The sequence below is a fragment of the Erpetoichthys calabaricus genome, chromosome 4 (genome assembly GCF_900747795.2).
Source record: "Erpetoichthys calabaricus chromosome 4, fErpCal1.3, whole genome shotgun sequence".
NCBI classification, from domain to species: Eukaryota; Metazoa; Chordata; class Cladistia; order Polypteriformes; family Polypteridae; genus Erpetoichthys; species Erpetoichthys calabaricus.
The window spans coordinates 174258670-174280109 of record NC_041397.2 but is presented as its reverse complement, the minus strand read 5'-3'; the positions used below and the strand labels follow the sequence as shown (position 1 = coordinate 174280109).

The 21440-nt window shown below is 37.5% G+C and overlaps 1 protein-coding gene across 1 annotated transcript in view; it reads right to left on the bottom strand.

Moving 5' to 3' along the window:
* Positions 1–21440, bottom strand: part of si:ch211-168k14.2 (phospholipase D1) — a 208137-nt gene that overhangs the window by 73095 nt on the left and 113602 nt on the right. The window contains exons 13-14 of the mRNA XM_051926630.1: positions 11667–11777; positions 5344–5553 (exon numbers count right to left, since the gene is read on the bottom strand). Coding sequence (XP_051782590.1) covers positions 5344–5553; positions 11667–11777 — 321 coding nt within the window. The remainder of the gene's footprint in view (positions 1–5343; positions 5554–11666; positions 11778–21440) is intronic.

The window sequence follows — 21440 nt, the reverse complement described above, 5'->3', positions numbered from 1 at the left end:
TTGGGTAATACTTGATGTCATCGTTAGTTTGATTGGTGTTTTTAACTGTCCAGTGAGGAGGGCGTGTCTTTTAAGTACAGTCTGCAAAGTGTTGGCACTGAGATGTGGCGTCAGCGCCATAGTTGAAGCCCCTAACGTTGCGGTCAGCAAGTCGGCTAACATCCGCCATGTGCCGTCTTTCAGTTGCGAGAAGCAGATCATAGAATGGTTGAAACTGTTGCCCCTAACGTTGCGCCACGGCGTGTGGTTCGTTTATACCTCGTGTCTTCTCATTAAACTTTTATCTCGCGAATATGTTATTGCAATCCGCAGCGGGAGCGTTTCTATAAACTTAATTGAAACTTACGTTTTACACCGTGCTTTGTTTCCCTTATGAACATGCTTGTATGCTTAACTCGCTCCGTTCTCAATTGTTTAATTTTTTGCTCTTCGCTGTTTGCGGCTGTTCCTCCATTTCCTCCTACTTCGTTCTTTTATCTCGCGAATATGTTATTGCAATCCTTAACGGGAGCGTTTCAATAAACTGATTGAAAATAGTTTTGCATTTACCTTTTTAGTAAAAGGCGAGCTTTTAAGCCTGAGAAATCTCCCCATAAATGCACACGTTTAATTGGACATGTGTTAATATGTATGGTTACACAGTATTAAAAGACAGTGAACAACGTCAGTTACCTTTCTTCCCGCGTTTGATAAAAGGTGAGCTTTTAAGCCTGAGAAATCACCCCGTAAATGCACACGTTTAATTGCACATGTGTTAATATGTATGCTTACACAGTATTAAAAGACAGTCAAAAATTAACGTCATTTACCTTCGTGCTGTAAATGTCTTCCTTGTTTTTAGTTCACGTGATTACGTAGGAGGCGTGATGACGCGATACGTGACTCCGCCTCCTCCATTACAGTGTATGGACAAAAAATATGTTCCAGTTATGACCATTACGCTTTGAATTTCGAAATGAAACCTACCTAACTTTTGTAAGTAAGCTGTAAGGAATGAGCCTGCCAAATTTCAGCCTTCCACCTACACGGGAAGTTGGAGAATTAGTGATGAGTGAGTCAGTGAGTCAGTCAGTCAGTCAGTGAGGGCTTTGCCTTTTATTATTATAGATTATAATTTTTTTTGGATGTTTGTTAAGATTGTTTATTTAATTTAACTCTTTCCACTTATTTAACCATTTTGTGAAGCTTGGATAGCAGCAGTCACATTGTTGTTAACAAAAGCATCTCTTAGGCACTTGTGATGTCATTGCCTGAAAAATCTGTTGTGGTGCTTTATTCGTCTTTTTCTGAAATCTTAACGGTGGTAAAAGAAGTGATTAGTGCCAGCCCAGGTTTTGGATGGCTTTGGAATCTGTTCTAGAAAAAACTCATACAAAGGTGTTAGAGCCAGTATGTTAGTGGGTTATCCTGGAAATCCTAGAAATCCATAAAAAAATAAAAGATAAGTTTGATGGAAGTCCATGAGACAGGATATTATTGTCATGGATATCCATGGTTGTTACCCTGGTTTAAGATTATTGATTGTTTATTAAGTCATTTTATTATATTTCAATTATTATTTTTCATATTATGTTATTAATATATTGTTTTGTTCTGTCTATGGCCCCATTCACACTTGAACATTTTTGTTTAAAAATTTTCATCCACAATTCTCCATTGTTTTCAACTCATGAAAATGGATACTTTTGAAAACGTTCTCCAGTGCTACATTCTTCTGAAATCACAGACTCAGCGTTGTAATGTGGACTGGTGAAAATGCACTTTTTCAAAAAACTATTACCTGATTGGGTCCTGCTCATTACATCGTCCCATTACCCGTCACCCTCCGTGGATGAAAAGTCATATTCATAGTGGATACAGAAGAATTTCTTTCCATGTCACTTGTTCTATTGCTTACCTGTATGCATCTGAATTGAATTTTTTACAGTGTTAATTCTGCATACATACGCAAAAGACAAATAATTTATCATTCTCTACAGTTTTGTGATAAATCCTGTGGCTGGCAGGACTACTACCTCTAAAGAGATTTTTCTGCCAATGCATGTATGACCAGTGGGGTGAGGTCTATTGTACATGTGTCAATATAAAGGAAGAAGGTAGAGTTGACATTGCAGCCTTGGCATTGGTTTGTTTTTGCTTTGCAATTCTGTTTTGTGTAAATATCCTGCTTTTGACTTCTGCTTTATTTATATAGATCTGTTTTTGGTTTGCTGTTTATTAGATGTGTTTACTAAAGCTACTTTTGCTCTTTTGTTCTTGCCATTCTTTTTCTGTGCTCTTCAAATAAATCCATAATTATAAAGAAATTTTGTATTATTTGCCCTGTATTAGAAGTTTTCAACAGTTTTCCTCTCATCCATTCTGGACATTTTTAAAAGCCTTCGCTTATGCAGGCTGTATGTCTGCCGTTTTAGTTTGGGGTTAGGCTGCTAGTGGTAGGCCTACTTGTGGGTCGATACCTGTAAAGAGGCTATTTCTACCTTTTATTTATTATCAAGGTTTGTATCACCTTTTTGAAATCTGTGTGTGCGGCAGGATCATAATAATTATAGAATATATTCAAGCATGTCAAATATGTAGCAGGAATATACGGTATCTATATAACAGTTAAAAAGGTAGAGAAGCAGGTGAAGGCCTATAAACATTTTCAACATTATATCTTTTACAACCAATACAACCCCATGACAGACCCTGGAGTGATGGTCCAATGGATTTTATAACCAACCTCTCAACTTGACAATGAAAAACAACAATATTAGTAATTGTTAATAGACTTTCTTAGGTTGCATCTTTTATTCCATTGATGAAATCTCTGTCAGATGGTTATAGTTTATTTCTTACTATATACTGATGATGACCAAAATCTTTGCCTTTTGAATGTCAGCACAGGTTCAAGCTCTCTCTCTTATCTAATACAATAATAATAAAATAATAATAAAGATATTTAAGACCTAATACAGTATACAAATTTTTTAAAAAGGCATGATTTTGGTAATTTATAAAACTGTTTCTTCAGTAACCTAAAATATAAACAATGTACAAGTTTGTGATTTATTGCCAGATCAAATATCTACAGATTAATTGGTATTTTTGATCTGAACTGGTGTGATCGAGTATGGGTGTGTGAGGAAGTGTTTCATGAGATGTGCTGTCATTTCATCCAGCATGGATTACTGCAATACATCTGATGCTGCTGGGGTGAGTTCCAGCTCCCTGTGATGCTATAATAGATAACGAGACTTTAACAAAAGCAATATAAATGGATGGCATCACTTTATTGCACTGCATAACTGTTGCCTGCCATCACAGGGTGAATGGATCATAATAATGAATGGATCATAATTGTGAATTTCCCCTTGGGATTAATAAAGTATCTATCTATCTATCTATCTATCTATCTATCTATCTATCTATCTATCTATCTATCTATCTATCTATCTATCTAATGAAATCTTTGTGTCTTATGTACAGCAGTGTTTTTACTTCATGAAGAGCTGCTGTTCACCTCCTAAGCTCTGACTTGCTAAAAAGAATTAATTGGAAGTCTTGCATCTGCACTAGATTATTGTATATATAATATGTATTCATTATATTCAGAAGTACATTTGAGGTGTGTGTAAATAATATATTATATATAGGTATAGATAAATAAAAATATAGATATAGATAGATATTTAGAAATTACATGGCATTTTTGTTTAATATCTGTAGAAACAATTACCCATTTCAGAATGCAGATTTCACTTTCATTACAAAAACTAATTCTTCCTTGCTGAACAATATTTTTAAAAAATATATTTTAGACTCAACATTCAGACAAATAGCGGCTCTTCCCAAGGTCCCTCCAGATTTTGGACATCTGTGCATGACTCATGACTCTCTCACTATATAAAGCCTTGGATTTATGTTGTCACCAATAAAAGGGTTAAAAAGGCAATCGTACTTAAAGTTAGGGTTGCCAAATCGAAAATAAAACCCCATTTGTGCTCAATTAAGAAAAGCGAGTGTCTCTTTTCTGGCACAGAAATACTGGTTCCAGGCTCTGAAGCCAAAAGAGTTATGAGCCACCAGGATCATTGATGTATTTAGTGTGACCTAGCTCATCTCCAAATGGCCACCGGGAAATGAAAAGTGGAAGCTGTGACACTTGCCAGATGGGTGACACATGAATGTCAGATGGGTCACATGAGAGAGAGACACACACTAGCTATGTAAAATGAATGTACCAAACTTTATACTATGAAGGTGTTCATAACAAATGACTTGTAGCCATTTTTTATGTCTTACGATTAGGTTCACTCTAACATCTGATATACAAAATAGGTACATTTATCACATTGCTTTTTTATTTATATTTCTGTTACTTTTTCTTATTTTTTAAAGTTGCAGTACTTGGATTAACCACATAATGGCACCAAATGATAAGAGCTAAACCTCTTTTTATATATAATTCAACTGAACTTAGTGAACTATGCACTAGGTGTGTTCACACACACCATGTGGTGCAGTAGATTTGACACGTGTAATGTTGTGCCTGGCATGAAAAAGTGTTGCTTGGGCTAGTCAGGCCTGTTAGGTGGTACTGGACAAGGTGAAGCAGCGTCAGAAGCCATAATGTTGAAACACTCACAAGTGCTTACTCAATTCAAAATGCCATTTGAGTACAAAGATGCTGCAACTGAACAGTAAGGCCTAGCAATATTAGGAGTTTCTCAGAAGTAGATTTTCTAAGGGCATCAGAAAAATGTGGCACAGAAGCTTACAGGATTCCCAAAATCGTTTTAGTATCAGCTGGTGATCAAAATAAAAAAAATTATGGTATAGATGAGGCCCTTCTACATAACAGAGAGCAGAACATCCAGATACACTATCGACACCTACCTCTTTAAGGGTGATGGTCAGGCTGTGGTTATCAGAGAGCATTGCTGAGTAAGCTGACTTGGAAAGCAAATCTAAAGTATTGGTTAAAAGGTCCTAAGCCAGTTTAGAGACAGAATATGAATTTGGCAAAGTTAAGCTGGCAAGAAATTGTATAAGCAGAGAAATGTGAAAGACCGAATCTAAGGTGAACCAAAGCACTTGAGAAAAAGTACACAAAGAACTGAATATTAAAAAGAAAACTTAGTTGTCGTTTGATAATTCGGTGCTTTGCATGTTACTGGCTTTGTTACTTTTTCTTCTGTTTTGTTAGTTTAATGAAACTTTTATTTTGATATTTAAAATTCTTGTAGGCTGCAAACATTTTGAAGCTGAAATGACTTCTGTTCTTCTGCACATAGTAAGCCAATGTTAATTATACCTGCTAACATCAAAAAATACAACGTGATGATTAAAATGACCTACCCTGGTAAGTTTAGGCGAGAGTACAGGACTGGGCTGTGGACTTCTCCGAACACTGCCAACATCAGTGAGACGATGCTGATGATCATCCCATCTGCCATAAGCAAGGTCAATGCCTCCAAGAAAAGCGATTGACTGGTCAATTATGACTGTTTTCTCATGGTGAGCCCACAGTAATGCTGTTGATGGCACATGATCAGGGTGTCGGATTACCTATAAGAGAAATGGTAAAATCGTTAACTTGTAAACAATGTTACATTAAGAAATGACAAATGTTAAAGATACTGTTTATACATTACAAAATGATTTAACAATATATAGGTACACTTGCAACAAAGTCCTCAATAACTGTTGCTAAACTGCCAAGGCCAAAATAGATGTCTGTGCTTCTGTCTATTTGAGTTTTGGGGTCTCTGATTCCACTTTTTGCATATTCTATATATATTTTGTGCTAGTTTGTCATGATCACGACTTTATTTTTCATGGCAATGACATCCATTGCTAGTCTCTGTGTGACTTCATCACGCAATTCCTATTTAAGATGGTTTTACAATTTTTACTTTATTCTTGTAGTTGTTTTTGTTTTTAATTTTTCTAAATGGTTTATTGGTCTCTACAAATATTTCAGGGTTTTGGAGGCCAGGAATCCAGTTGTTAAGTTTATTACTTGTTTTATTATGTTTTTAACAATGTTAAAAATGAAATGTATTCTCCATTATTTTACTTATTGACACCACTATTTTGAGACGTTTCTGTTGATGATTGCCGTGCTGTTGCTAAGTAAGGTCAACCTGGAGTGTATGGTACCTCACATCATCTTGTCAAAGGTACAGTATAAATCATTCATACAACTTTGGTATGAGTACCTGGACAGTAAGGGTGTTTTCCTGTCTACCAGTATAAGGCCCCTGTCAGCCTTTTTGGTTATTACCTGTCCTTTTTGGTGCTATCTCCCAATTGCATTACCTCCTTAAATTACCTGATATCATAACATTGTCATAAATTCTTTCTAATAATTTGCACATCAGAAACCTATTGCTTGTGCTAAGCCTGTCAGTGTGTGAAAGGGCAGGTCCACAGCTTAAGAAACAGAGACCCGTTTTTGAATGAATAAATAATGGACGCGCTCACGCTGCGAAGTGGAGCAGGTGTGAGCGATCTGTTGAGAAGACAGCTTGTCTCTGGGTTGGTGCGAGGTGGTCAGTCGTCTGTGTGTTGCTTTTCCTTATTGTCTCCTTATCAGCAGCAATCAGATGATCGCACCTGCAACCGCTCCCCAGCATATAAAAGGGGAGCACAAGATCAGAAAGGGATCAGAGAGGGATCAGAGATCAAGAGAAACGATAAAGAAAACAAAAAGAGATTGAAAGATGGAGAGAGGGAAGGCAGGAGATGGACAGATCTAGTGCGAGTGAAATGATGAGAGGCGGAGGAGTCAGGGGAGCCTGTGACCAGCACTTGGGGGCTGATAGCCACTTCAGCTGGGACCAGAGAGCTGGACAGGCAGAAGCGTTGCTCGGTTGGAGCGACTCACCAAAGAGCGGCAGCACAGCCGCAGGTGATTGAGAGGCCCAAAGACAAGTCCTGTGGGTGGTGCCATGAAATGCACGGGCGCAAGCCTGACAGCGGGAGTTAAATGCTTGATGTGGTGCCCTGCCAGAGAAGGCTACTAGGAGCAGGGTAGAAGGGTGTTTGAACTGCAGATTACGCACCAGCTTGGCTTCAAGAACCCATGAAGGTTAAGCCAAGAAGCCATCAGCTTTTTAAGGAGTGCACCTGGGCTCTTGGTTTTTAAGGACAGTTTCCTGCCATGTTTTAACCTCATTTTAAAGGATTATTTAATGTATTGTTTTAACTTTCACTGATCACCTTCTTTCTATGGATTATTTATTTATTGAACTTTTGCACTGCACAATTTTTGAACATTCTTTGTGTGATTTGTTTAAAAATAAAAGCACTGGAGCATTTTTTACACCTTCCCCTTGCTTTGTGTGATGTCCTCGTTTGCCTGGCTCATCCGGTCATGTCTATCGACAGTGTTGGACTCAAGAGGCTCCCGGTGCAATCAGGTAGCGTGGAGCCAAAATGCACCATCACATTTGGTGGCTGCCGTGGGATGAGTCGAGGCAGTGAGAACTGAAGAAGGAAACGGCAAGAGGGACAGGTGCCTGACTGTACAGAAACCATGGGACTCAAGCCAGAAAAGGACTTTAAGAACTGAACTTTTTAATGGACATTTATTTATTGTCATTTTAAGTTCTTGTTTCTTTTAATGTCTTGGTTTTTAAAGGGGACTTGGTGTTTTGGTGTTATGAGTGGGTTTTATTGCTCTTATTTTTAGGGCAGTGTAGGGCCAAGCCGCGGATCTGTGCCACCAATTACAGCAGGTTGTTTAAGGAATGGAGTCTTCCCGCATAGCTGGAGGTTTAAGGGGAAAGGTATGTGGTATAGTGGGACTGCGGCTTAGAAAATGAGGGCTCTTTTAATAAACATGGTATGTGCTTTTATGCTTTCTTGCTGTGGATTGAAGTTTCGAAGTTACAGTAAATGTACTGAACTGTAAAAACTGCTTTCACTTGACGTGTGGTCTATTTCCCACAAAAAGTGAGAATCATAGAAGATAAAACCAACTGAAACAAGAAAGTGTTTAAAAATAGTGCTCATGGAAACAATATTTTGACAACAGTGTTGTAGTTTGTGTAACAATACGAGAGAAAACCAATTCATGAGTCTGATCACTAACACAAAAAAAACACAGGAGCAAAACCAAAACAGTCACTTAAGATATAGATTACATATATTAAGCAGAAACCAAGAAAGCCTTCAAATTTTACAACTGGAAAAAGGCTAAATATCTGTACCCACAAAGTAGCTACAGAAAATAACATTACAATGACACTTTACATACAGTAAATGCATTTGAAAAGTTGCTTAATCCCGCTGAAAATCATAAAGACCTAGACTGTTCACAGCAAATATTGGTGCAAGGTTAGAGCCATGGATGAGTCATTGCAGTATCTGAAAAGCCATATTAGAATCATAGTCTGTTTTAAGTGGCACTGCCACAAGAGTTTTGAATAAAAAGACACAAAATATTTACTTCATAGTGGAGAGAAGCTTATATGGGAAAATCCAAAAGAGTGGTCAGTCAGGAAATATTAAGAAACATAGAAACCAAAGCCAACAGATAAAGAAGAATCAAAAATCAAAAGACAGGCAGGACTGTAAACCAAAAGAAAACCAAATACAGTAAAACCTCAATTATCTGTCAGGTGTCAAGACCGAGGCCGTGGTAAAAGAAAACACAGACAACAGAACAGCTACTTTAAAAAGCAGATTAGTTTAGCAAATAGTCGTATTTACGTACAAAACAAAACTATATTATCAAAATATAATATAGTATTAAGAAAATTAATTAATGTATACAATATTTTAATGACCAGCATAATAAGCAAAGACAACTCAGAGGTACTGGAGTTTTCTAGATTTTACTTGGAGTTTTCATTCCGTAACAAATGGTGCCCTGTCTTATACTCCATTACTGGAGTTACGGAGCACACCTCCAAAACAATAAAAGAGAGCTTTCCCTACTAATCAGTTTATCTCCTGCCACGTTACGTTCTTTTTTCTCTATACTGCAAACACTCCTGCTAATTGTCTCCTGACTCCCTACTCAAAACTTCCTTCGGCCGTACCTTCCTTTTTCTCCTAACTTCTCCTGTCACTAACAGATGTGTCTGCCCCTTACAGAACAGAAGCTCTTCACCCATCACTTACAGCATTCATTCCACTCTTTCTGCTCCCGCACAGCACATCACAAACTGCCTGCTTATCACAATATATTAATAAAACATAATATAACAAAACCGGTGCCCTGCCTGGGAATTTGTTCCTGCCTTGTGTCCTGTGCTGGCCAGGATTGGCTCCAGAAGACCCCCGTGACCCTGTGTTAGGATATAGCAGGTTGGACGATGACTGAATGACTAATATAACAAAATTTTTTTAAAAATTACAATACAAAAGAACATTAACATTAATACAGAATACATTATCGTCAGTGGTTTCCATTTTCAACACATTTTTTAATTTTGTCAGTATCATGCTTTATATCGCTCACTGTTGTTCTACCGACTCTGTAAATTGAAGCAATACTGGAAGCACTTTTGCCATTTCGTAAATGTTTAATAATTTCAATTTTTTGTGACAATTCCAACACCACACACATATGTTTATCGGCCATAATAACGTATAGTAGATTCATTATAACAAAAGAGAAAAGCTATGAAACTCTATTAAAACTGCTGTACGTAACTGACATTGTGGTTTCAAAATGTGGCATGACACGTGGTGCTGGGGAAGAACACTTGACGTTAGCATGAGAGAGATGTTGCAATGTGCATAGCTCACAGCATACCAAACAGCAGTAGTAGTACAGTAATAGGTAAGGCCTATTTTTTTTTTTTTGGTCCTGACAGTTAACGTACACTGACGTTTAATCGAGTGATGGATAATCTGTAATTAAATTTTCAAAGAAACTAGCCTTAGTAGCTAAAAGTCCTTCTTGGAAAAACAAAGTGTAGGTCATTATTAAACATATGGCTTACTTTTTTAAGGACGAAGGCTATGACTATATGACCATGTGACATCATATGCAGCTGTATATATCAGTGTAAGGCATTACAGCAACAGAAGTATAAAATGTTACAAATGGTGACATCACTGAGATAAACATAAAAATAAGAAATGGCAAAATTACAAAACAGTAAACCAAAATTCTAATCTAATTCCACACAGTGCTCTCTCCTAAGCTGCAGAACCTAAATACGTGCTTTAGGTTTTCTCTGAATAGCAATTAACCAGCATACTGGCTAAAAATAAAGTTTTGATAGGTCCAGATTCAGAAGTATCTATATGTCTATACATGTGTGCCTTTCATTACAAAAAGCTAATGTATGATCCTGGAAACAATCCTAAATATATATATTGCAACCAGTGACTAATATGTTGCAATAAAAAAACAGTAAATTGTATCCAGTATGTAATCCAGAATGGCAGCGCTAACTAGAAGTAAGTGTATTTAAGACAGATTGCAAAAAATGTTTCTTTAGACAGGAAGAAGTTTTAATCTGAAGAAGGTAACCTGTCATCATGTTAATGTAAGTTAGTAAGCCTGGTGAAATTCTAGCACACATTTATTCACAAATCTGTCATTTTTATAGCATCTGGTGAAATCTGTCTAGACATAAGCAAATGTTTCTAAATGATGGATTGTGAGGAACATAACTTAAGTTCTGGTATTGGCAATATTTGGCATACTTGAAGGTCATTCATCTTCCTCACCAAAGTCAACAGTATTCTAAGTAATATGTTGCCCATTAGATACACAAACTTAGATTATCTAGTTGCAAACATTGAATGGAGTATTTCCAAAGCAGCAACAATAGCAGAACTTTGCCAATGGGCATTTCAAACACAAATTTGCCAAAACATGACGCTATGAATAAAAGTGCAGAAAATCAGACAGCTATAAGGCAAAAACACTGATTCAAGCAGAGGTTTGGGATCAGAATCTACTTTCCCTGAGGTAGTGCATGTTGATTGAAATATTCCTCGCCTAAGAAATACCTAAACCAAACGTTAACACAACCATGCTTATGAATGCAATAATGAAACTGAAAAAAGTTTCTGATAGTGCTGACAGAGAACAGGGCAACTATCACATACAAGCACATCTAGGATACTAGAAAATACTAATTTTTCACTGACTTTGTAAAGTGGTGTCCTGAGAAGTACTGCTCCCATTATCAAGACACAGTCAAATTTTTTTTTTAATTTCTTCAACAATAATAGGTTAGCACTGATGGGATTAAGTTAATGGTAAATTTCAAATAAATGGTAGAAAGTATTTATTCAATCAGAAGATTACAGTTATAGCACGTGTAATGAGTTACCTAATAGTCTGGTGGAAAATACCTTAGACATCTTAAAAGAAATTATTTTAAAAAATAAAGACAAAACAGACAGTGAAATTCTTATTTCCATTTGTCATTGCTAATGGATATTATCTGCAGGTGTTTCAAACATTTCCAAACTGCCAAAACATAGAACTGTATAGCCTCAAATAAGCATACCAGATGCACTATCCTCCCACACCACCATCTTTAGGTGACTGCAAGATGTACATTTTACATAAAGTAGCTTAAATATAAAGTTTATGGGAAGCCAGTGAAGCTCCTGCCAGTTCTTCTCACCTCCCACTATACAAAGAACATGTACTGCCAAGTCTGAGAGAGACAGATTCATAAAATTAAAGGAAAAAAACGCACCTTAATATGAGGATGAAGTCCCATGAGGGTTTTCTTAGTGTATTCACTATTGAGACCAAGAACAACTTCGACTTCTTTATACAAAAGAACAAATATCCGTACACCCTGTTCCTGTTAAAAATTAACAAAAAACAAAAAATGGCATATCAGTTAAATGCATGTTGTATTAATTGATAAAACCTATCCTTACAATGTGTACATAATAGTAATATTAAAATGATCACAATTGTGTTTGATTTCCTGTTGGTAGTGTTAAACCAACTAATGCAAAATTTAGTGCTGAAAATATTCTATTCTATTTGCATGACCTTTCAATTAAAGGAATACTCCACCAAAAAATGAATTCTTTTTTATATTACTTACCCCATGTACTTTGCAGCAGTCATCAAGAAAAAAATGTAATCTCATATTTTCATGTAGAATGTAGAGAAAAAAGTTTATTATGTAATAGAAGCCATTAGTGGCCAATGCTGTACAACGGCAAACAATGTGGAAAATGTACATGAGAATCAGACAAAATATCCTGAGTTACTCATGTTACATAATCCACATATCACTTGTCTAGTCATTTGCACAAAACATGAAAAATGCAATATTATTAAGTGGATACTTAATGAATGAGTGCACATCATAATCAGGAAACGTAAGTCTTATAGGAGTCACTTTTTGAATTGAAGACAGGACTTTTGATCAACAAATGGAGTGAGAGGTAGATTTTTTTTCACATTGTTTGGGATCCTGCTGTCAAACAAGACAAGAGCCCCAGTGTCACCATTTCTTGGCTCTTGTATGTTATGTTTTTCATTATTAGTGTAAGGTTACTGTGTTATAATTTTATTTTTGTGTTGCTTCAGTGATATCATAACTTGTATGGTTATACCATTTTGTATTATTGTTGGATTATACTTGCCAACATTTTGTACATTTCATCATTCTAAAAATAAATGAATCCAGGAACTAATTAAATAACCAAATTCTTCATAATTCAAAACCTCCAACTACCAAAAAAATTAAGAAAATACACAAAAACCCTAGAAAATTCAAACAGTTTTCATAAAGATAACATAGATGTGAGTGCTCTTTTATTTGACTTATTATGATATATACCTGTAATTCCCTTATATATTTTTACATTTTTTATAATGATATTATTTAATGAACAGCAACATCTTTCACCCACACCAACACAGCTGCTCACAAAATCAACAATTTTCCTAGAAGCGGGGCAAGGTTGAATATAGCCATTACAGACAATGAACTCTAAATGTGAAATCAACAATGCAAATAAAAAAGTAAGTAGACCACGTTATAGGATGCCACTTGTTTTGTTATACTTGCACCTTTTGTGAAAGTGTTTATTTGATATTTGGACTTCAGTCTTCACACATTATACACATCATGTTTACATTTTGTCAGTTATTACTAAAAACATGAAAAACGTTTCTGTTTTAGCTATGTGTTCAACAATTTCTGCCTTGCATTTCCTGTAATCCAACATTTACACAGATGTTTGCATACACGGAACACATATGAAATTTGTGTATTCCAAATGACAATATATTATTTACCCTATACAACTCTGATCACCTCACACCCAAATAAACAAACTTCAGCTCTGAGAATCTTCTTTGCAACTTGGGCTGCAGCTGTGAAGAGATGTGATAGCAGGCTGCTTGCTGCTTGTACTGAGTGACACATTTACAAAACAAAAGACGCTAATACAGAGGTGCAAAGGGATTTAAGGTGGCCTGGGATTAAGAGTTTTTCTTAGGCTTCAGGAATTCTAGTGTTAAATTAAGGACACTTAAAGGAAATAGGAAGAAAGGAAAATGAAATAACAAGAACTGTAAGGTTCAGTAACAGAAACTGCAGTAATTGGAGGAGGAAATTTAAAAGCTTTGGTAGTAATTAATGTAATTGTAACTTAAAAGGCAGATTATCCTAGAGACATTGTACAAGTTTTAGAAATGACTTATGTAAAGGCCCTTAAAACGGCATGCCAGATAGGAGTTACAGTAGTATTCCATTTCTCTTGATTAGTACAGATGTGTACGGAGCAACAGAACAGGAGTCCAGTCAGGTTTCTGATGCTGCTGTTAAAACTATAAACAGAATAACAGTCTGTATAGTGCAAACATACAGTTAGTGTACTGGAGAAGGCAGGCAAAAGAATGAGGAAATAAAACTAAGAAAATGTATATTAAATAACTGAATATTGATAGGATTTTGGAAAATAGATGTGAAGAGACTGAAGGAACTCAACTAGGAGGTATCCAGGAACAAATAGCAGAACAAAGATAGTTTATAAACAGACCTGATACACCATATTAGTATAGTGAAATCCTTGATAGTAATACAGAGGAAGAATATGACAAAGGAGGCTTCCTTGAGCTCTTAGGGCATACTTTAGCTTTAGGTAAAAGCTATAGATGATATATAACAGTTATCTGAACATCTAAAATATTTAAATATTGAATCTTGAGAAACCATTTATGCAAAGGAAGAAATATAACAATTCAGGAAGAAATATAGAGAAACATTTTTACTTAATGTGATATATGTGAGGATGTTGACTATGCACTAATGTCATTAATGTTAAAGCTAGAATTACTGACATCAGAGAAGAATAGAGGAATCAAGCAGTAAAAACCAGGGTAAGCCAGTTTCTGTGGCTCTGAGTGTCTCATCACAACTCAGATATAAATCTTGTCCTGCATGCACTTTCCAAAAATGATGCTTATTGATTAAAAGAACAGATTCACTACAATCACCTGATGGTCATGAAACTCAATGAAGAAGCAGAGAGTGTGGATTAGAGTTTTTTCCTAGAGAGTACATCACTTGTGTTGACTCGCCAGGGCCTAACCCCCTGTTCATTACATATTTTTGTTTTAATTCATGAGCACCAGGTCATCCTGAAAGAAGTCTACCATACTATTTCCCTGACTTTAGTCCTTTAACAGTGCAGGGCAGAGGAGAGATGTGGAAAAATGTGCTGGGCATACTTCATCAGCACTGCATAGGTGTAGCTGTGATCCAATAATTATACTTTCTGGTCAATGTAGTCTGTTACATAGAATAAAAGGACCACAATTTTGTTTTACACTCAAGCAAAGAATTGATGTGCTCATTCTAATTGAGAGAAGTCTGTCTGCATTCAACATCACTGAAACAAGCAGTCATCAGCTATTTTTGCTGATTGCTAGTAGATATAAGTAGTTGTAACATAGGAAAAGTATCTGCATACACATTGTCATGTTTCTTATTTTCTGAATTGTATCAGGGAGCTTCTTAAGGTCCAAGGCTTTGAGCAGTGGGTATGCCATGGTAGTGTAAAAACCGTCTGTTAGATAAATAGTCATTACTTCTTCAGGGCACTCCCCCAGCTACAGTTTATTTATGTAAATTCTAGTCTGCCCTTAGTTTATCTTTTTGTTTCATTAATCTGGCTGCAAGAGAATCCTCATTTCCCCCCCGAGACATACAAATGTGTACTTCTCTTCCTGTCAAATTTATATAAATCATTTTTCTCATCCTCTTTCTCAATTTCTATTCCTTCACAACTGTCTAAGCTCTGCTCCCTTTCTTATACACCTTGATGGAATTTTACCTCAAGCTTGCAAACACCCAAGGCTCAGCTGATGATTCTGTAGCAGTCTAGGAGGTGCTTAAAGGTTTTATCTTCATTATTTTGTTTTCCTCACATCAAAATCATGCTAAGCTCTGTTACATCAGTGAACTAGAATCTAAGTTATCATTTTTTGAAAGATCACACCAACTGGTGGTGAATAACAGAGATGGGTACTACTAATTTATCTCTATTCCTGCCATTAAATCCAAATTAGTGTCAATATCTACTTGCATAAAAATAAGGGCTGGTTTAAGGGTACATTACATGTAATGACAGACTTGATTTGGTCGAAGTGACCAAAAAGAAACATCCAAAACAGAGTTCCTTAAAAATTCAGTGCACACATGATCACATATGAATTGTTTGATCCATGATCCTAGCAGAGATGGCTTTTTTACTTCTTTTTGTTTTGTTCTGGAGCTCCTAATAGCTCTGTCCCAGATGTGAAAGTGCTTCTTGATGGCCTGCTCCCTCATGCATCTCAGTAAATGAAAAGCATATTTCTCTCTTGGATGACTCCATTTCCTTCCTGAACTCAAGGAGGTTCTATATTCTAAGAGTTCAGTGAAGGATATGGGATTGAATAGACTTCCTCTCAAACTAGGGTTGTTCTTTCAGAAACAAATATATATATTTCACCCCTCTATGATATGATTAAAGAGGCTACCTTTTCTGGGCATCTAAATCCAAGGGTTAATCTGGTGGTCACTTTGATGTTTTTGAAACAAGTCAAGAACATCCCCCAAGACAGGAACACTTATAAAAATTCCAAAATTGCAACTAAAATGTTGCAATTAAATTTTTATAGTTATAATAGCAAAAAAAAAAGAAAGAGTGCTGATCCAAATAAATTCTACAAGGATTAAAAACCCATAATGAGCCAAAAAAAATTAAATAACAAAACCAAAGAAAAATTAAGGAGTGTGACACAACAAGAAATACATAATATTTATTTAAATTTATTTTATTAAATAAACAATATTTCAAAGACTAAATATGAATCCAAACCAAAATCAAATGAACCAATAATCCATGACAAAAAAGAAATATTTAAAAAATGTGGACACAGTAAAGAAAAATGCTTACATCAAACCTCCTAAAATAGAGGAGGTTTGCCAAATCTTTAATACAAAAATTGAAAACTAGGCAAATATAAAAAAACAGTTGTCTAAACAAGTCAAAAGACCAACCAAACTTACAAGGTATCCAGAGAATCAAATATGGACCCAAACAACATGAGCAGGATTGCTTATCTGAGGCACCTCAGGGCTTTAAATAGGCCCACGTCAAAGAAAGCAGCTGCAGCATTAGAAGGTTCTATTCCCTTGGGCTCAACAGAACAAGTAACAACAACAGAAAACCAAAGGAAAACTTCAAAATGACAAATGACCAAAAAATACTAAGGTTAAAAAACTATTCAGTGTAACAAGATAGAAAGCAAAATTCAATAACAGAAACCCTAAAAACAGAAAAAAAAAAGCCAGAGAGGAATCCCCAGCTGAATGATTACAGTATGTAGATGATGTTGGTAAGTAAATATTAATATTAGCTGTGCCATGTAATGTTTGTAGTGCACCATGCAATGTATATGTCTCTGTTATGTACAATTTGGTATAGGATCTGTAAAAGTAGTGTTAATGTTTGTGATGTGTCATCTGTTGGAATGACAAATTCCATGCATTTTATTACTCAACATGTTTGTGATATGCCATCTTTTGGAATGACAGAGACATAGAAAACGGATGGACACACAGAGAGATACAGTACATAAACACTTATCCTTTTATTAAAATGGATACTGGGAAAAAAGATAACATGAGGACAATGTAGCATGCTTGTGTAGGCATAAAGTTTGCATCTTTTGGTTTGTTCTGCAAATGGCTGATAGTACTTGGTCTTTAGTGGAAGAATGAAGTCTTGCCATTATTGTTGAACAAGTCACATTTTGTTACATTTTAATGCAGTAACTAAGAAAAGAAACAGAAAAAAAGAGAAACTTCAAAACCAAAAATCAGTCCTGCCTTTTGCTAACACCTAAATCAGAAACAAAAATTCAGATTTAAAACATCTAAGTGCAAAGTCTGTATAGTAAAAGTCAAGAAATAAAGCTAAGCACGGACCACTTTTTGCTTTTAAGCAAAAGAAGAAGTCAAGCACAACACTTTTTATTTGCTAACTAAAATGATTACAATATGCAAGCTTTCGAGGCAACTCGGGCCCCTTCTTCAGGCAAGATCTATGCATTAGAATGAAGGAGTACATTCTGGGAAAAAAAATGTCACTTCTACCCAAGCTGCCCAACACTGTGCCCCTTCTAGTCCTGCATCTACATAAGGTTACCTGATCCTGTCAACCCCATCAGAACAAACCTTGGAATCATGAAGTGAGGACCTCTAAGAAAATAGACCAGTCCTATGTTATTATTGACAACATAGCAAAAGTGGTTGCTCATCCAGCTCTCACATATGCAGTACTAATATGATAGGACTGCATAAAACATAAACAAATAGATGATCCATGTTAAAAGCCAGCAATTCCAAACCCAGAAAATCCAGTTGCTGGTTCTCAGGCACACATGCTCACTCTATTTAAGGTGTGCTGCATGGCCAAAAGGGTTGCAAAAGCTGTAGGAGTACAATGTGATGGGATCCCCGTGGAAACCTCTCCTCTTGAGTCATCAACTATGGAGAATGCCCTTCATGAAGCTGACATGCTTGATGACCTTCCTACCAACCCTTTACAAAGCCTACAATTCCAGTTTAGACGATTTCCTGAAGCACATCTGCAATGAGGTTATCACTGTGAACAGTGCGTCCATCGCACATTCCAGAACACACGGACTCCACTTTATAATCAAAAATTATTTATTATATCGAGTGGCAGAACACCAAGACGGCAACACATACTAGCCCTTTGCCCATACCATGTGAGTCAGCACTCTTATCTGATGGGTGGTCATTTAGGCCCAGAAAAGACACTGGTGTGTATTAAATTATGCTTTTATTGGTCAAGGATCAATGAAGAAGTAAAGCGCTTGTCAATTAAGGTAGATGGCGCTACTGGTACCTTTGCCGATTATTGATATTCCATTTGAGCAAATAGGCACGGACATTGTTGGACCTCTTGAGCCCTCCATTTGGGCCACAAATATATACTGGTGCTCGTGGACTATGTCACCTGATATACGGAAGCCACCCCACTGTGTCTGACTCCAAAACCATTTATCAGGAGTTGTTAGAGGTGTTTACATGGGTCTGGGTTCGTGAAGAACTCCTTACAGATCAAGGTATCCCTTTCATGTGCAAATTTTTAAAGACCTCACCACCCTACTTTGTGTTAAGTACATAAAAACTTTGATGCACCATCCACAGGCACATGGTTTGGGTGAAAGGTATAATCAAAAGTTAAAACAAATGTTAATAAAGAATTGTGTGTGAAGATGGGCAGATTGGGATCATCTTATTTCTCTCATTCTTTTTGCCTATAAAGTGGTGCTGCAGGCTTCCAAAGGTTTTTTTCACATTCAGACTACTGTACAGAAAGCAGCTGAGGGTTGTTTTGGACTTGGTCAAGGAGGCATGAGAAGAATAAGATTATCAGCCCATTATTTTATTGGAATATATTGCATAGTTGCACTAGCGAATCATATACTGTAGAAGCAGCTCAGCAAACACAGGCTCAACAGTACGATTGTACAGCTACACTCCATAAATTCCAGCTAGAGGAGCATGTCATGGTACTAGTTCCCACCTCTCAATCTAAATTCTTGGCACATTGGTTGGATCCTTAAGAGATTAAAGAAAGCAAAGGATTATTGGATAACATGGTAAGCTGCCTCAAGACCAAAGAGCCTAACTGTATGAAACTATAGCACGGATGAGTGATGTTGTCCATAGCAAACCAGGGTGGACCAACTTGATTATGCACAACATCATCATGGAACCAGGAGTAATCCACCCTTACGGGATACCTGAGACAAAATTAAATGAGTTTAAGCAGAAAGTTATGAAAGTATTACTATTTGGGGCTATAAAGCAGAGTAAAAACCCCTGGCCCAGTCCCATTGCACATGTGCCCAAGTCCAACAGATCATGGCAGCTCTGCAATGACTTCAACCAGATCTCTCAGTTAGACGCATACCTGATACCCCAGTCTCACAATCTGATTAAAATGTTTGGCCATGCTTGTTGCCTAAAAAGGGATATGACCAAGGGGTATTGACTGATACCACCACACCCTAAAACTAAAGAGAAAACTGTGTTTACCACCCCTAGTAGCCACGTGTGGGCTACAAGGGGCCCCAGAAACTTTCCAACATCTGGTGGACAGAATGCCATTGCTCAATCAAGCCTTTACCGCTGCTTCTCTGGATAACATTGCCATTTTTTCCAGCATGTTAAAGGAACATCTGCAGCATGTCCTAGCCATGCTTCACACATTCCTAGCTACAGTTTTCCACATCAACCCTCCTTTGGCCTGACAGAAGCTAACATCTAGGTTGTGTGATGATACAAGGCAAAATCACACCTCAGTGAAGAAAAATTACTGCCTTCCATAGTTGGCTTAGCCGAAAAGTAAAAGACAAGTGCAAGCTTCCTTAAGGTTAGCCAGATGCTAATGAAGCTTTGTACCTATTTTATTTGACAAGGCTGTGCCTTTAACAAACTTGACTCAAATGTTAGCCCCTTTTCAAGTGTTTTGGAATCCTGATGTGGAAGCCACATTCTGTGACCTTAAGCAGGCTGTGACATTATCACCTATTGTAGCCACTCCTAACCTCTCTCCCTATTTTATCCTCCAGACAGAAACATCTAACTCTGACCCGGGAGCCGTCTTGAGCCAGTACGTCAATGGTGTGTAACACCCAGTATTATACCTGAGCTGGAAAATGTTGGACTGTGAAACCAGGTATGCAGTGGCTGAGCAGACAGCCTTGGTGATTAAATGGGCTGTAGTGAAACTGGGTACTATCGCTTGGGATGGGAGTTCACTCACGAGACTCTATGGTTCCTATTGTTTCAGGGTGGTTTACTGCTGGGGTTTGCTCCACCCCCAATGCTAATGCTTTGTCCCAGGTCTGCTACTCCCAGGCCTGGGGGGTGGGGTTCATGTGAAACGTGACCTTGTGGCGCATCACTCTGGATTTGGATCATCTTACCTTACAGTGAAGAATTTAGATGTAACACTGCCATTAAGGGATCACATAGTGAGAACATTGAGGAGGTTGCTGACTGCACTACTGACTACATCAACTTCTGTATGGACATTGTAGTTCCAGTAAGAACTGTACACTGCTATGCTAACAACAAGCCATGGATTACAAGTGACATCAAGGGCCTTTTGAACCAGAAGAAAAGGGCTTTTAAAGGTGGTGATCAGCATGAGCTCAAGCGCGTGCAGAAGGGACTCCGAGTCCAGCTCAGGGCGGCAAAGGAGCAGTACAGGAGAAAGCTGGAGCAAAAGTTGCAGAATAACAGCATGAAGGAAGTGTGGGATGGGATGAAGATCATCACTGGCTGCAGCTCGAAGTGGGGTGCCACCATCGAGAGAGACGTGGAAAGAGCAAACCAGATGAACAACTTCTTTAACAGGTTTGACCACCTTAACCCACTCTCACCTCGGAGTACTGCACCCTCCACCCATCCTTCTGCTGATACCAGCATAGGAGAGACATCCCCACCCACAATTACAGTAGCACAGATGAGCAGAGAGCTGAAGAGACTTCGTGCCAGCAAAGCAGCGGGTCCAGATGGAGTATTGCCACGACTGCTGAAAGTCTGTGCGTCGGAGCTGGGGAGTCCACTACAGCACATCTTCAACCTGAGCCTGGAACAGGGGAGAGTCCCGAGGCTTTGGAAAACATCTTGCATCACCCCAGTCTCAAAGGTATCACGTCCTAGTGAGCTGAACGACTTCCAGCCTGTCGCTCTGACGTCACATGTGATGAAGACCATGGAGAGGCTGCTGCTTCACCACCTGAGGCCACAGGTCCAACACGCCCTCGACCCTCTGCAGTTCGCATACCAGGTGGGAGCGGAGGATGCCATCATCTATATGCTACATCGATCCCTCTCCCACTTGGACAGAGGCAGTGGTGCTGTAAGAATTATGTTTCTAGACTTCTCTATCACCTTCAACACCAT